This window comes from Pipistrellus kuhlii, unplaced genomic scaffold, assembly GCF_014108245.1.
Source record: "Pipistrellus kuhlii isolate mPipKuh1 unplaced genomic scaffold, mPipKuh1.p scaffold_m20_p_27, whole genome shotgun sequence".
Taxonomy (NCBI): domain Eukaryota; kingdom Metazoa; phylum Chordata; class Mammalia; order Chiroptera; family Vespertilionidae; genus Pipistrellus; species Pipistrellus kuhlii.
In genome coordinates this window covers 166,770-182,815 of record NW_023425526.1, presented here as the reverse complement: position 1 = coordinate 182,815, position 16,046 = coordinate 166,770, and the positions used below count along the sequence as shown (strand labels likewise).

Here is a 16,046-nt window from a genome sequence, read left to right as displayed (position 1 = left end):
CAGTTAGGGGCAATCAGGCAGGCAGGCAGAAAGGTTAGGGGCAATCAGGAAGGCAGGCAGGTGAGCAGTTAGGAGCCGAGGGGTCTTGGATTGCCAGATGGTTCAGGCCAGGTTGAGGACTCCCCATCTTCCCCCTCACCCTATGCACAAATTTAATGCACCAGGGCTCTAGTAAGATTATAATGCAGCTGAAAAATCCCTCTTGCCTAGTGATATAGCACAAGGCATTACTCAGATGTTTGTAGTTATGCTGGTATAAACAAACCTACTGTGATGTCCTAGGAAAGGATAGCACATATAATTATGTACAGTACATAATATTTGATAATAAACAACTGCGTCTGTTTATGTATTAACTATAATATTCTTTTTATCATTATTTTAGAATGTATTTTCTTCTTATAAAAAACATCTGTTGTAAGACAGTATACCATGCTACACTAGTGGCCTCATACATCTCATCTTTACCCATTTCCTGATTGCATTATTTTCTCCTGTGCTTGATTTAAGCTTGTATTGTTTTGTACAGTAACATGCTGTGCAGACTTGTATCCCAGGAGCAATAGTCTCTCCCACACAGCCTAGGTGATCAATAATCTAGACTAGTGGTCGGCAAACTCATTAGTCAACAGAGCCAAATATCAACAGTACAATGATTGAAATTTCTTCTGAGAGCCAAATTTTTCAACTTAAACTTCTAAAATCACTTCTTCAAAATAGACTCGTGGTATTTTGTGGAAGAGCCACACTCAAGGAGCCAAAGAACCGCATGTGGCTCGTGAGCCATAGTTTGTCGGCCACTGGTCTAGACCATGTAGGTGTGTGTAAGTGCACTCTGTGATGTTCGCGCAATGAAACTGCCTAATGATACATTTCTCGTAATGTAGCCACATTAAGTGGCACATGACTATATGCAAGAATTCAGTGGTTTCCACAACAAAAGAGAGCAAATCAGTGGTGTCCAAAGCAAATAGGGATGACTCTTTTTTAGTTCCCTTTTCCTGATTTCTTTCCTTTTGCCTGCCTCTTGGCATTTGTGGCCCAAACTGCCCATGGGCGCTGGTAAAAAATGATTGAGGAATAACAAACATCTTGGTCCCTCTTCACTGGGAGGGCGGCCAGTGCCCTTGTTAGCAGGACGTGGGTAATTGCCAACTCGAAAAGTTCCACAAGGGATTTGTGGAAGAGTCTTGGGTGAGTAATTTGGAGGCTGTTAGATGAAAAAAAGCTTTGCAAATGTAAATTTATATCAGTCCTTTCTCCCTTTCTCCTCCACCCCCTCCCTTTCTTTCAGTGTGTGACGGGGTCCGTATGTTTGTCAATGGATTAGAATGAGTTGGTAGAGCTGACTGGAGTTGGAAGGAGGAAGGCTGAAAGAATAGTAGAAATACTACTGAGTCTTTTAGAAGCATTATTTTATTTAATCCTTAAAACCTCCCTGTAAGGTAAGGGCATGATCCCCACCTTAACAGCCAAGGAAACAGGCTCAAAGAAATCAACTTGCCCAAATCACCCAGAACCCAAGATTTCATTGTCCATGCTCTCAGTCTCTCTACCTCCCTTCCCCAACCAACCCTTCACATGAGCTCAGGACACCACTCCCAGTCACCATTCAGACTTTGCTCCATTTCTTATTCCCTTGATGCATTTTCAAGCTCTTCCTCTGCCAAATCCCTCCCGTTGGTGTTCTTAGATGTTTACGTAGTTGCCCTTGTAAAAACAAATAATAAACACCCCTCCCTTTGTATCTACGGCCATGCACCAATAAACGATAGGGATACGCTTTGAAGAATGCGTCGTTGGGTGATTTTGTCATTGTTGTGCAAACCTCATAGAGAGCATTCACACAACCTACATGGTCCCACTACATGCCTGGGCTGTATGAGATAGCCTGCTGTTCCTGGGCAATAAGCATGTAAAGCAGGTACTGTGCAGAACAGCATGAGATTAAATCAAGCACAAGAGAAAATAATTCGATCAAGAAATGCTGTAAATTTGAGATATATCAGGCTGCTGCCACCAAACATGGCAAAATGTTTTACAGCAAACTTTTTTTATATGTAGAAAGAATACTCTCTGAGATAACAATAGAAAGTATAGTAAATACATAAACCAGCAACAGTCATTTATTATCAGTGTCAAATATTGTGGACTATACATAATTGCACATGCTGTACTTTTATATGACTAGTAGCGCACAGTTTTGTTTGCAATGCATCACCACAAACACGTGAGCAATGCATTGTGCTATGCTTTTGGGAAGGCTACAATGTCATTAAGTTATTTTCCAGCTTCATTATAATCTTACTATTTGAAATTTGTGCATGAAATTTGTGCACTTGGAGGGGAGAGGTCCCTCAGCCCAGCCTGCACCCTCTCACAGTTCAGGAGCCATCAGTTGGGCAGTTTTAGCCTTGCCATGGAGGAGGGAGAGGCCCCCACTAATGCCTCTGTGCTTGCCAGCCATGAGCCCAGCTTCTGGTGCACTGACCACCAGGTGGCAGTTCCTGCGTTAAGCATCTGGCCCCTGGTGGTCAATGTGCATCACAGTGATGGGTGGTTCTGCCTTTTGATTGATTTGCATATTAGCCTTTATTATATAGGATGGGATTATAGTGTATCTTTGGCACCTGAAATCTAACTCCTTCCATTAAAATATTCTTTACAAGGGTAGGCATCATGGGTGTCTGTTTAGTACTGTATTTTTCATTCCCAGCATCATACTTGACACAGAATATGCTCTCCATGACACTTTTGAATGAATGAATGAATGAATGAACATTGGAAGCTCCAACAGCCCTTTCCCAGACCTTGCCCTCAATGCATCTCTTCTATCTGGTTGCTCTGAGTTATGTCTTTTTACAGTAAACCAATAACCTTGTAAGTGCAATGTTTCTCTGAATTCTGTGAGTTGCTTTAGCAAATTAATCAAACTCATGGAGGGCGTATTTGGAATCTCAGATCTATAGTCAGTTGGTCAGAAGCACAAGTGACAATTTGCTCTTGGGACTGCCATCTGAAGGAGGGGGCAGTCCTGTGGGACCGAGCCCTCAACCTGTGGGATCTGACGCTATCTCCAGGCAGATCCTGTCAGAATTGCTTGGTGCAACCACACTGGACTTGATGTCGGAACTGTAGGGGCATTTGCCCCTCGCGTGGCTCCTGGGGCACGGCAGGGCATAGCGGTAGCTAGTCCCACTGACTTCCCAACACCTCCCCCAGCTCCCCGCTGGACCTTCACCAGGTCTTTGGAATGAAGGTTGTCCTGTGGGATCTGACTGAAAAGCCAGAGGGCCTAGCTGGGAGCTGTTGCCAGGCCCTGTGCTGGCAGCCCAACAGGGAGACCTGCCAGGACGCTGGCATGGGTGGATCAACCCTGGTGACGTGGCAAGTTTGCAGATGTGGCCGGGGCACCCCCAGGTTTCCTCCCACTGCAATACTTTCTAGTTGTCATGGGTGTGCTAGACAGTAGTGGAAAATGAGGAGCAAGTGTTCCATTTCCTGGTGGGGATTAGGATTGTGATGCGGTACACCATTTCTCTACTTTTTATCCCAATTCTGCCAACCATAGAAACCAGCATTCTCACACCCAGTGGGTCCCAAATGTAAAGTTCGGGCTCCCTGGGTCTCCAGCCGGCATCTGCTCACAGTGGCCTCCATGGCCTCAGCGTCTCAGCCACAGGCAGAGAATGTGATGTCAAGTCAGTGACCTCCTACACGTCATGGGTACCCTTTAATTAATTACTAATTAATTCCACAAACACTTACTGAATACCTCTTATGTGCCAGTCAGGGGAAATGGGAAAACAGACTCAGTCCTTGTTCTCACATCATTTTCATATGGGGGGGGGGGGGGGGGGCGGCGATGGGGTGGGGAGAAGAAAGAAAAAAAAGACAAAAGCAAGTGTCATTGGTGCGGGGATGGAATTATCCTGAGGGCAGTGTGAAACATGAGGAAATCAACTCTACCCTGGACCCAGCGCTGGGAGACGCATCCAAATCCCGCTGGGTGAGGCTATAGAAATTCTTCACGCATTGACTGATCCAACACATGTTTCTTGAATACCCACATCATGCCAGGCGCTGGGCACTCGGTCATACGTGCTCAGGCAAGTTCACCGCTCAGCCTTACATTCCAGCTGTGCCTGGGTGGGGGTGGGTAGGAGGCACGGGGCCAGGAGACGTTATAAGAAGTTAGTCATTTATCTCTAGTATGTGTCAGGCAGGGTGTTAGGTGCTGGGCTATAAAGAGGATGAGACACGGTCCCTGTCCCTCAGGGCTTTCGGCCTCAGGAAGAGCCTGTGGGAGGCAGAGAGCAAGAGGAGGGGCTGTGTTGGGGGAACATCCAGCAGGTAGAGTTGGGCTCACAAGTTGTGGTGATAAAGGGGTTCCCTCTTATTGATGAAACTCGTCCCTGGGAAATCGGGTGAGGGTCCTTCCTGGAGCCCTCATATAAACCCTCCTGAAGCATTTATTGAGGCAGACAGTTAAGAACAAGCTGTGGCTACTGGGTTACATAAAAGAGCGTCATCCAGCCTCAGGTGTGGCTCCACTTGCCTGAAATACAGACCAAGGATAAGAGTTTCTGACACTCCAATTTCATCTCCCTTTCTCTCACCCACCCTTCCTCCCTTCCTCCCTCCCTCATTTCCTCCCTCTTTCCTTCCTTCTCTTCCTCCCTCCTCCCTTCTCTCCTTTCCCCCTTTCCTCCTTTCGTCTTCCCTCCTTCCCTCCCTCCCTCCTTCCCTCTTTCTTTCCTTCCTTCTCTTCCTCCCTCCTCCCTTCTCTCCTTTCCTTCTTCCCTTTCTCCCTTCCTCCTTCCCTCCTTCCCTTCTTCCCTCCCCTTCTTACCTAACTCCATTCCCAGAAACTGTTGGTCCTGAAAGTAACAAGGTGAACCTACAATTAGGATCTGCCCTCTGAGGTGTGGTAAGAAACTAATTGGTTAATGTTTGCAAAAACGCCAGGGCATTCTTGAATAGGTCTTCTATAAATTCAAAGTATTCGCAATTACTACGATCGTTACTATAATTTGTTAGACTTAGCTATAAATCCTTTCACAATAGGATGAAGTCAACACTTAAAAGAGGAAGCAGGGCTGAGACTGTATATAAAGCGCCAGTGGCCTGCCTGCCTCTAAGGGCAAGAACTAAGCGAAGACAGGTGAGTGTGCAAAGCCTGCAATTTGTGCTCAGGCTTATCTAGGACGGGAGGTCCCTCTATGGAGGTCCCTATGGTGATCAATGCATATGATCGTGTCTTTGCTGCTGAGGAAACTAGAAAAGCAGAAGTCAGATAAAACTAAGGAGTTTTCATGGAAAACACAAATTATGAAAGATTATGTGTGATAGCATAATTTTTTCCTGTCCATTACAATATCTATAACAATTTAGATTTGTTTTATGTCAGTATGTACTTTCAGGTTTCTGAGCATCTGCACAACAAAGGCTGGGGGGACGGAAACGTGTGTGCATTTAGCACAGCGGCACAGGTCTCATGGGTGTCTTTTCTGTTGATTCAAAGCTCACGAACTTATTTGTATTTTGCCAGAGGGTCATCTCTCCCCCACCCTCAGGCTCACTCCTGCAAGGGGCGTTAACCCCATAAAGCTGAGGTGGTGGTTCTGAAACAGACTTGTTTTTTCTGGAAGCTGTGAAGGAATGAAGCCGAAGTGTCTAACAGCTTAAGCTTGACAGGGGAAGGGGAAGGACAGGTTCCGGGAGCCTTGGATGGAGCAGAGAGGCATGGCCTCTTGGACTTGACCTTTGTTCCCCAAGGGATATTCCTGAGTCAGCCCTGGCACCCGGAGAGAAGCCTTCCCGGAACCCTCAGCCTGGCAGTTGCCCATGGGCAAAGGGAGGAGGCGAGCAGTGGGCACAGGGGCCTCTGGGAGGGGGTGAGGGGTGGTGGTGAAGGTCTCTTTCCACGGGGGAGGCTTTGCCTGCAGAGTGAAGAGGAGCAATCAAACCTCTGAGCTCTGGGCCCACGATCCAAGTTCAGTAAATCGTATGTTCACAGACCATGTGACATACAACTCTGCAAAAAGTGCCTTTAAAAGGAGCCTCTATTTTATTTTATTTTAAAACGTTAGATTTTTCTCAAGGATATGTGATTCTAGTGGCAGAGACATGTTATATTTGTGACTGTCATTGATATTTTTAATGAAGATTCAAAATATATTTTAAAACATGTTTTTATTAGTTTTGAGACAGAGAGAGAGAGAGAGAGAGAGAGAGAGAGAGAGAGAGAGAGAGAGAGAGAGAGAGATCAGTGTGAAAGAGAAACATTGACCAGTTACCTCTCACTGCTAGAATGAACCTGCATCTGGGGATGTGCCTTGACTGGGAATCAAACTGGTGACCCTTCAGTGCATGGGACAATGCTCAAACAGCTGAGCCCCACCAGCATGACCGTATTAATCTGAGGCCTGTGGTGCCTAGCTGTCTGTGAGGCAGTGGGCCGGGGTGTTGTGTGTGTGTGAGGAGCGAGCGGGAGGATGAGACGGTGGAGGGTACAGGACTAAGATGTGATATAATAGAAAGGCCTATCAGCACATGGTACGCAAGCAACAAGACAGACGGCAGCAAACCCCAGCGGCAATGCAATGGCAACGAGGAGCAGGAGACCATGCCCGATGTGGAAGTCACAGCAGTCCTCAGCTCTGCAGGCTCAAGTAGGGCCACAGTAAGGCACAGCCACCTCATCTCCCAGAACCATGAGCAGGGCATCCCCACAATGCACACTGCAGGCTGCTGAGCCCCTCCCCCCCCCCCCAGACCACGTGACTGTGGGTCTAGGTTTAGGGCAAAGATCTCGGAGAGAATTCATGGAACAAGAATGAGGGTCTCATGGTGGAGGAACTAAAGACCAAAGACCTTTATTCCTACTTTTCCCAAAACAGTTATTTAATGGAGGAAGAGCTGGTTTGTTATGTCTGGCACACATAAATGATGCTGTGGGGGTTGCAGAGGATGAGGTGGAGAGAGCTGTGAACTTCAACTGTGCCCGAGGGAGGCTCAGGCGTCAGTTTCCAGGGAGCCCAGCCAGCCTGCTGTCCTGCTTGTTGTCACTGGTTCGCTGTTTGTCACTGGTTTGCTCCCCAGGAAGAGAGGATGGGTGCCACGTGGGCACTGTGCTAGGTGGGTATCATGAGCCCTGCCGAGTCTTGGCCAGACATCTCCATAGCGGTTTCCAGTGCTGGGAGCCACAGGGGTATTGACAGATTAGTCATAGGTAAGTCCCCAGCGACACCCCACAGTGCCCTGGCGATCCCTTCTCACCACGGATACTTCCCGGCTCCTGAGGAGCGGAGTCGGAGCTGCTGGTGTCCACATGCCGTGCTCAGGACCATTGCCGCGTTTTGCTTTTTCCTGATGTGATCGGAGAAAAGACAGAAAGGGACTCTGGGTTTCTAAGTAATTTTGTAATTACCTAGACTTTTCATTCCAGTGCTTATTCAGCAGACCTCTCCTCAGGCTTGGAGAGTAAGGGACTCTCATGTCCCATTCGTCCACGTGGCTTCCCCAGAGGGAGTGCTGTTCTGTTGTTTCCTCTGTGTTCCCCCCCCCCCCCCCCCCCCCCCCCGCCCCGAAAAGCAGCAAGCACTTTCTCTGCAGGGTTCCTTCCACAAAGCCAGGAGGGACCTCTGTAAAGATGAGCTTTCTCTGAGCTTCTCCTCACAGAAGTGGCTTTCTCCATTCTTTCTCCGGGACTGAGTGTTCTCTCTCGGCCAGAGCTGGGGGCTCGGGGTGCCGAATAAATGACTCCCATTGGGTGGTTGAGCAGAGGGTTTCTGCAGACCCAGCCAAAATGTCCAGCTCCCGTACCCTTTTGGGGTTGGGACTCAGCATGACATTTCGTGCTCAACTCTGGGGGAGTCAGGCAGAGCGTCTCAGTGTTGTGGGAAGAAGAATGAATGGTGTGTCTGAGGGGCACACAATCCCTCCGTGGTAAGAGCCCTTAACGCAAATGTCTTCCTCATACTCCGTCTTTTTGGTTTTGAATTTAAAAAAATTTCCCATTGAGTTGGCATTCATTGAGATAGCATTTTCAGGTGGACAGTGTAGTGGTTGGACTTACTAAGTGATCCTCCCACCAAAAAGTCTAGCACCCACCGCACAGTCTCTCCTTCGTCTTGAGACATAGGACTTAGTAATCTCTCTGGGTGTTTGCAAGGAACCACCCATAAGAACAACCTTGACACAAAAGAGATGAGAAAAGCACGATGAAAGTGACGAATGCTGCGTTTAAATGCACACTCCGACCTATAATGATAGTAATGATTCGAAATGACAGGTAGCCCGGCTCAGCGCCCTGGGGAGGCGATGGAACACCTGTGGTGGGAGGGGAAGCGGGGACAGATGGCTGCTCCGCCAGCACTCCCAGGGTCAGCGGCCACTCCCAGGGTCAGCGGCCACTCCCAGGGTCAGCGGCCACTCCCAGGGTCAGCGGCCACTCCCAGGGTCAGCGGCAAGCTACGCTGCTTGGCATTGGTGTAATTGCTTGGCAGCTGGTGGGGGAACCAGGCTCTGTGGACAGGTGAACGGTGATCAGAGGAATGTTGGAAAGAAAGAGAACGTGCAAGAGAGCAAGTGGGACGCAAGTGGCTGACGGTGACCAATGTCAGGTCTCCCCTCCAGTGAGCACTTTGGAGTCCACTCCAGGGCCCTTGCCCAGGACCTGCCTGCAGGGGCTCAGCTTTGGTGGAAGTAGCCTGTCTCTCCATCCCCCGCCCCGGCTTGCTCCTGCCCGGGAGTTTTACAGAGGGAATGGCATCGTGGCTCCAGGTGCCCACCAGGGTCTGAGCCCCCAGGCGGGGCTTAGAGGAGGGTAATGTCTCTCAGCTCCTTCCGACAACCAAAGCAGAGAGTACGTGCCAAAGCTCCGAGGGAGTGCGGCCTTTCCGCTAACCGGAAGGAGGAGCCCAGTGAAGAGAAACACGGACATAGTTCTCTCCTTTCAGTGTTAGCTTTTGATAATAATGAGGCTATTGGGACCCGGCATGTGCGTCGGAAGCTTGCCGTTCGGGGTCGGAGGCTGGGCACCAGGATCCGGCTGAGGCCGAGGCGTCTTGGTCCCTGTGGGCCGAGCAGGGGTCTCGTCGTTTTAAGCCAATTGAGAGGATGGACGGAGCAGCGTCCTCCTGTTGCTTTTTTCATTATGATTCAAGTCATTGGTTTTTAGTTCAGACTTGGGGGAGCTTGCTCTCCTTTCCCCACTCCTTCCCATAGAAACACTGCGTGCTGTTATGCCGATGGATACTTCCACATCTTCGAGCTAATTTGTATTTTAAAATCACTGTAGGACCTGTGGCGTCAGATCAGCGGTATGTCTGTGCTGTGGCTGCTTCTGGGCCTCCTGGTCCTCACTGGTGAGTGTGTTTCCTTTTCCCAAATGGCCGTGGAGCCGGGAGAGTCTGCACCGGGAGGGCAGCCGCTCTGGCCGCACAGGAGAGGGGAGGAGGGCTTCTTTGGAAGGTGGGGCGCTTGCCATTGATAAGCACTCATTGTTCCTCAGAAACTCTCCCGCCAAAAGTACTTGTTGAATTAATTAACAGAGCATATATTTCCACGGGAGAGTTGAGGCGGCTTACAACAATAAGTCGAATGTAACTCAGTCTAAAACCAGCATTGAGGGGGTCGAGGGGATGTGACTAAGCTAACCATCCAGGCAGACATAGTTGCAATGCTTGAATTTCAGATTTGGTCCTGTTTCCCTGTAGCTGGGCAAAAAGGGAAAAGTACATGGTTTTAGAGAAATAAAGGCAGGAAGCATGGTTCCTTAAGAAAAACAATTTCTTTTCCTGGTTCTAAGTCCTACAAATTTCTCAGATGGAGTTAGTCTTACATTCATTCACTTACTTGTTGACCTAGACATTCAACACATACTTTTAAATTTCTAGAAGGCATTTTGAGAATACAATATAAGGAACTAGGAGGGACATGTAATGTGGTTAGGGAGCGACTAGGAAGCAGGGAGCAATAAATGACACAACTAGCTATTATGAAGGGTGTTTGTCACCAGTTACAAAAGTAGGGTGCCCTTATTAAAAAATAAAAATGGGCACGTTGACTCATTTAGTTTTGAATATACTCACAAAAGACCATGTCATTTCATTTTCTCATTTCTCTCAGATTATTCAGCAAACATTTTAAGAGTAGAAGTATGCACTCCAAAATGATAGTATTCTCAGATTCAACCCCATAAAGGTCTTAAAAGAAAAGAGAACCTAAAACTACATTTAGTAAACATGCAGTACACATGTGATCATAAGCAATAGACCTGCACATCTTTAAGATTTAACTATATAGGCTACTTTCAGGAAAGAATAAAACAAAAAGAGTAATCTAACGAGAAAGGCTTACAGGCTTATTACAGTGGGATATGATCTCAAGGGCAATTTCTTGCCAACTGTAGGCATCTTATTACTGGTTGTGTCCTCCTTCTGGTGTGCATGGTGAGTTCTCGGGAATGCCCTTCTCCTAAGTGGTCTTTGTGTAAAATTTCTCCTCCTCTTCAGTGCCGGGAATGAGGGGCAGTTAAAGAAAGAGAGAATGAAGGGCAAAAAGAGAGAGGGAAGTGGAAGGAGGGAGCCCCAGGTGGAGACCAGGCCTCAGACCTCACCACGTGCCCTCCCCCTCTGCGCCTTAAGCACCCACACAGGTGTGCACCGAGCGCAGGGAAGCCAGCTCCAAGTCGCACTTACCAGCAGTCCCTTTGCTTGGGGTCTGGGCTCAGGGCCCAGGGAGAACCAGGCTTTATATGTGTTTCTCCAGGGCAAACACAGTATCTCACAGACCAACAGTGAGGGGCATGGGAGGGAACAGCGCTGAGAGTTCAGATAAGATAGAGAGAAGAACTAGCTTACAGGGACATTCTGATCTGACCCAAAACACCCACCCACTCAGCAGCTTTGGACAACCCCAGGGCTTTGCAAGAAGACCTGCGCCAGCAGTCCCTCTGCCTGCAGGCTGTGAGGTGAGGATTTAGTGCTGAGGAGGGTCTATGATAATGTCCTTGTCACTGTACCTACTGTAAATTGCAGGAGGGTTCCACTGCGGGGTGAAGTTCTCCTTGTTTATTCATGCCGCTGTATTCACGGGTGGAAGGATGACTGGAACTGCTCTAGCTCAATGTCTTAGGTTGAAATTCTCTCAATTTGTAGACTCATCTGAAAGTGGCAACTGGGGATGCTACGGAAACATCCGAACCCTCGACACCCCCGGGGCATCTTGTGGGATTGGAAGACGCCGAGGCCTGAACTACTGTGGTAGCTAGAATCTCATTGCCCACCTCACCCTCCTCCTCCTCTTCCTTCCTCTCAGAAAGTGATTCCTTCAGGCAAAGGTGGCTCCAACAGGACTGCCCCTGCCCTGGTGCCCCACACCTATGCCCCCATCATTCCCCACAGGTTGTGATCCTCTCAACATACCCTTTTGGTCCCCACTGTTTCCCGCAGTCCCACCCCGCGGAGAGGTGGGAAGAGCACAGGACGTGGAGTCCAAAGACGTGGAGCGCTGGCTCGGAAGCCCTTTAGTTTCCTGAGCCTCTGGGGATGACAGTACCTACTTGACAGTGTTGGTGCGACTCTGGGCAGTCGTGTGCAGGAGAGTGCTTTTGAAACCAGAGTGCTTAGAGGTTAAGTGGCTGCCGGGGGAAGTGGAATTGGTTTTCACCTTGCCCAGCGTTCTTGGCGTTCCGGGAGCACTGTAGGGTGGAAAGGGGCTAAGGTGAGCACACCTGTCAGCAAAGCTATCCAAGGACTTCCGGAAGGGTGTGGGGGAATTCTTCCCACACATTGTGTGCTTGTCATAGCTGAAGGGCATGCATTTAACCGCCCAAGTCTGTTTGGATGCTTAGGATGGGGCCAGTGGGGCCTGTGCCCACGAGATTCTCCAGGAGGAGGCGAGCTGCCCCGGCTGAGGCAGTGGTGGCCACAAAGGACACTGCCTGAGGGGACGCCAACTCAGTTCAAAGGAGAATCGTGCCGAAACCGGTTTGGCTCAGTGGATAGAGTGTTCGTCTGTGGACTGAAAGGTCCTGGGTTTGATTCCGGTCAAGGGCATGTACCTTGGTTGCGGGCACATCCCCAGTAGGGGGTGTGCAAGAGGCAGCTGATCGATGATTCTCTCTCATCGATGTTTCTAACTCTCTATCCCTCTCTCTTCCTCTCTGAAAAATCAATAAAATATATATTTAAAAAAAAAAAAAGAAAAAAAAAAGAGAGAGAGAGAATCATAATCTCAGTTCCAGGAATGGCCACCAGAGGTCCCAGGCCCAAACATGAGTTTCTCAGTCCTGAGCTGCTGCCCAGATGCTTGGCCTGTGCTTTCTCTCTCCGTTTGAGCTCTGGTTTGGGCCTAAGTGACACCACGCCACCCTTGCTTCTGTGTCTGCTGTAGGAGTCCGTGCCTCTGAGCGGCTGGCTGAGATCGACATGCCGTACCTCCTGAGATACCAGCCCGTCATGCGCACCGTTGGCCAAAAGTACTGCGTGGATCCTGCCGTGATCGCGGGTGTCGTGTCCAGGGAGTATCCTGGCGGGAGCCTGCTGGTCCACGCGGGCAACGTGGATGACGGAGTCAGGGTGGTGCAGGTAACCCTCCACGTGGCCGCCGGGCCGCGTGCACAGCTCCAAGAGGGCACCTTGGGATTTGTGGTGCGGATGGTATCCCTGGGGCTCAGCCCCGCAGGCTCTCTGCCTGAGGGACGAGCAGCACCATTTCTGCTTCATGTTGAGCCACAATTCCTTTCCAAGTAAGTTAGGCTGTGTCCAGGGTGTCATCACTGGTGCCCCATTCTGGATTTCTGGTGAGCTCTGCAAGAGGAATACCATAGATCCAATCCTTGCTCTGCTATTTTGTAACCACATGACCTTGGACAAAGCATTTAGTCTCCCTGGGCCTCAGTTTCCTCACCTAGAAAATGCCATCCTCAGAATCATTATGAAGATTCAATGAAATAATATGAAAAAGTAGATTCTCAGCAAATACAAATTCCTTTATCCCTGTCTTTCCACACAGTTCTTAGTTCTGAAGGTCACGTGCTTTTTAAAATGATTTTTTACTTATTGTTTTTGTTTTATATATATATATATATATATATATATATATATATATATATATCAAACACACACACACACACACACAGAGAGAGAGAGAGAGAGAGAGAGAGAGAGAGAGAGAGAGAGAGAGAGACATTGATTTGTTGGTCCACTTATTTATGCATTCATTGGTTGATTCTTGTATGTGCCCTGACCAGGGATCAAACCTGCAACCTTGACGCATCTGGACAACACTCTAACCAACTGACTGACCCGGGGGGAGTGGGTGATGGCGGGGAGAGATGGGACCACTGTCTTTTCTATTGTATTTCACATTGTTATAGTTGCTGAGAAACCTGTAAGTAGTGCAGTCATTGTTTAAACTTTTAGGGAAAAGTTTCCTCAATGAACTTTAAATTGGCTTCCCATTAGTACTCTGTATGACACCATACAATTTAAAAGTATCCAATTCTCAGATGAATTTGGGCGCATGGGAGAGTGAATGTATGAGAGGGTTGCCATTGCTGTAAAGGCACAGGGCAGCTGGGAAACGCAGCCTGGGACCAAGGGGAGCCTGGGCGGTTGGGGCTGCATCATTCCAGCCACCTTGCTCTGTCCCCTTTGTAAAACCTCGTTCTTGGGAAAAGGATGAGTCCATATCCTTTAAAAATATATATTTTATTGATTTTTTTTTTTTTTTTTTTTTTAGAGAGGAAGAGAGAGGGATAAGAGTTAGAAACATTGATGAGAGAAAATCCTTGACCAGCTGCCTCTTGCACACCCCTACTAGAGATGTGCCCACAGCCAAGGTACATGCCCTTGACTGGAATTGAACCTGGGATCCCTCAGTCCACAGGCCGGCGCTCTATCCACTGAGCCACACCGGTTTCGGCAATCCTTTAAAGATGAAGAAAGAATTTCCCTGAGTCAGATACTTCTTTTGAATATGGTGAAACATATACGGAATGGTAACGAGGGGTGTGGGACAAAAGTTAGTGGTCCCTTTAGACCTTCGGATTGTCTGGAAGGATGATTACAAGTCCAGAGAAGAAACACTTTCTGAGCGGTTAAGGGTTTGTGGTCGCCATGTTGAAAGTGGGCATCAGGCAGGAGCCACCCTTCCGGTCAGCCCTGGCTTCCAGCCTGCCTCTTGCCAACGCAGTGAGGTAGCAGGCACCTGTCTGCTCCTTCCTTCCTTTGTCCAAATCTTGTTGTTTTACTGCTTGTCCCCAGGGCGACAGAGAGTGGCCTTTGTTCTTTTGCAAGAGGAGGCAGGAAAGAGAGGGGGCATGCGAAAGCACTGACAGTAGGAAGCCACATCACCCGTGCATTTGGCTCACCTGGCTTCTCCTCCGCCCGCCCCCTCTAGGACACTGGCCACTACGTCCCCAGAACGTGGATCAGCGAGTCCCAGCTGTCCCAGATGACTGAGGTCCTGACTGTTAGAATCAAAGAAATCCAGAGGAGGTTCCCCACCTGGAGCCCCGACCAGTACCTGAGAGGTAGGGGGAACCCAGGGCGGGCGCTTTCATGGCAGGGGACAATGGGACCAATGTAACGCACGTGCCAGACTCCCCAGACCTCTGCTTCCTGGCGAACGCGAGGAAAGGGAATCAGAGTTGACCGCTGAGCATCCTGAAGCAATGAGGCGTGGGCTGAGGGTCAGCATGAACCTCTCGCCCTCGCAGGTGGGCTCTGTGCCTACGTCGGAGGGCCCAGCTACGTCAGAAGCAGCCAGGACCTGGGCTGTGACTTCTGCAATGATGTCCTTGCACGAGCCAAATACTTCAAGAGACAGGGCTTCTAAGACTTCAGATCAACCCCACAGCATTCTCATGCATGCGTCCTCGTCCGTTCCACAGATAAAACCAGGCAATGAGAATCTAAGTTTGACCGGAAAGTTGTCAAAATAGCATAACATAGATTAAAGGAAGAGCGATTCCCTACATCTTGTGGTCTGATGTGTGTATGTGTAAGTTAAGGGTTGTGTCTCTTTAAATGTATTTCCATGCGGGTAAGCTGGAATTCTTGGATTTCTGTGAATGAATCCTGCACCTCATTGACTAATATGGCCAGATTTACCAAATAAATACCCAGACAGCTGCCCTGGCAGGTGTCTCAGCCGGTTGGAGTGTCATTACATGCACCAAAAGGTTGTGGATTTAATTCCCAATCAGGGCACATACCTAAGTTGTCGATTCAATCCCCAGTTGGGGTGTGTACAGTAGGCAACTAATCAACGATTCTCTCTTTAAAATTCAACAAAAACATTCTCGGGTGAGGATTAAAAAAACCACAGAGATAGCTTGTTTACATTTGAATTCCAGATAAATAATGAACATGTTTTTTAAATTTTTCATGGACAGATGTTTTCTTTTAAATGATGTCAGAGAAAGAGGAATGGAGAGACAGAAGGAGAAAGAGAGAGAGAGAGAGAGAGAGAGAGAGAGAGAGAGAGAGAGAGAGAACATCAATGTGAGAGGAAAAATATCAATTGGTTGCCTCTGGTATGATCAGGACTTTGTCCAACCAACTGAGCGAGTACAATAATGAACAATGTTTAAAGGCATAGGTCCCATGCAATATCTGGAACACATTTGGGCATATAATATTCTACCTGGCAACTCTGTCATTGATTTCTCTCATAAAAATAATAGTTTCAAATTTAATTGGAAAATTTGATGAGGTAAAGGGTATGATGGTGGCCAGCCCCATCTGCTGGGTGGATTTGTTTCAGGAGAGGCTCTTAGGAACTTTGCAGCATTATTTTATTTATTGCAGCATTATTTTAATCCTTCGTCAGTCTCTCTGTCACCTAAGTTTACCTCCTTTCCTTTCCTGGACCACAGAACCTTCCACCCCAACTTCCCCCAGCTCAGTGGAACGATTCCCTTGCTGGGGGCACGCACAGTGGTTTTCCGTTGAAGCTGCCTCAACGGTAATTTACCAACAGAGACATGAAGACCATGTTGGTAAATTACGTAAATCTAGGGGGTGTATTCT

General features: G+C 48.4%; 1 protein-coding gene across 1 annotated transcript; it reads left to right on the top strand.

The window, feature by feature from the left end:
- Positions 1–4,909: 4,909 nt before the first annotated feature.
- Positions 4,910–14,955, top strand: LYG1 (lysozyme g1). The gene is made up of 7 exons (XM_036454075.2): positions 4,910–4,925; positions 5,068–5,164; positions 9,305–9,371; positions 11,166–11,270; positions 12,403–12,596; positions 14,413–14,545; positions 14,732–14,955. The coding sequence occupies exons 2-7, from the start codon at positions 5,069–5,071 to the stop codon at positions 14,848–14,850; spliced, it is 714 nt and encodes a 237-aa protein (XP_036309968.1). The 5' UTR covers positions 4,910–4,925; position 5,068; the 3' UTR covers positions 14,851–14,955.
- The last annotated feature ends 1,091 nt before the right edge of the window (positions 14,956–16,046 follow it).

Coding starts and splice junctions, on each gene's coding strand:
- LYG1 (XM_036454075.2), top strand. CDS start 5,069: ATGAAGTCAACACTTAAAAGAGGAAGCAGGGCTGAGACTGTATATAAA. Junction 5,165..9,304: donor CAAGAACTAAGCGAAGACAG/GTGAGTGTGCAA, acceptor AAATCACTGTAG/GACCTGTGGCGTCAGATCAG. Junction 12,597..14,412: donor ACGGAGTCAGGGTGGTGCAG/GTAACCCTCCAC, acceptor CGCCCCCTCTAG/GACACTGGCCACTACGTCCC.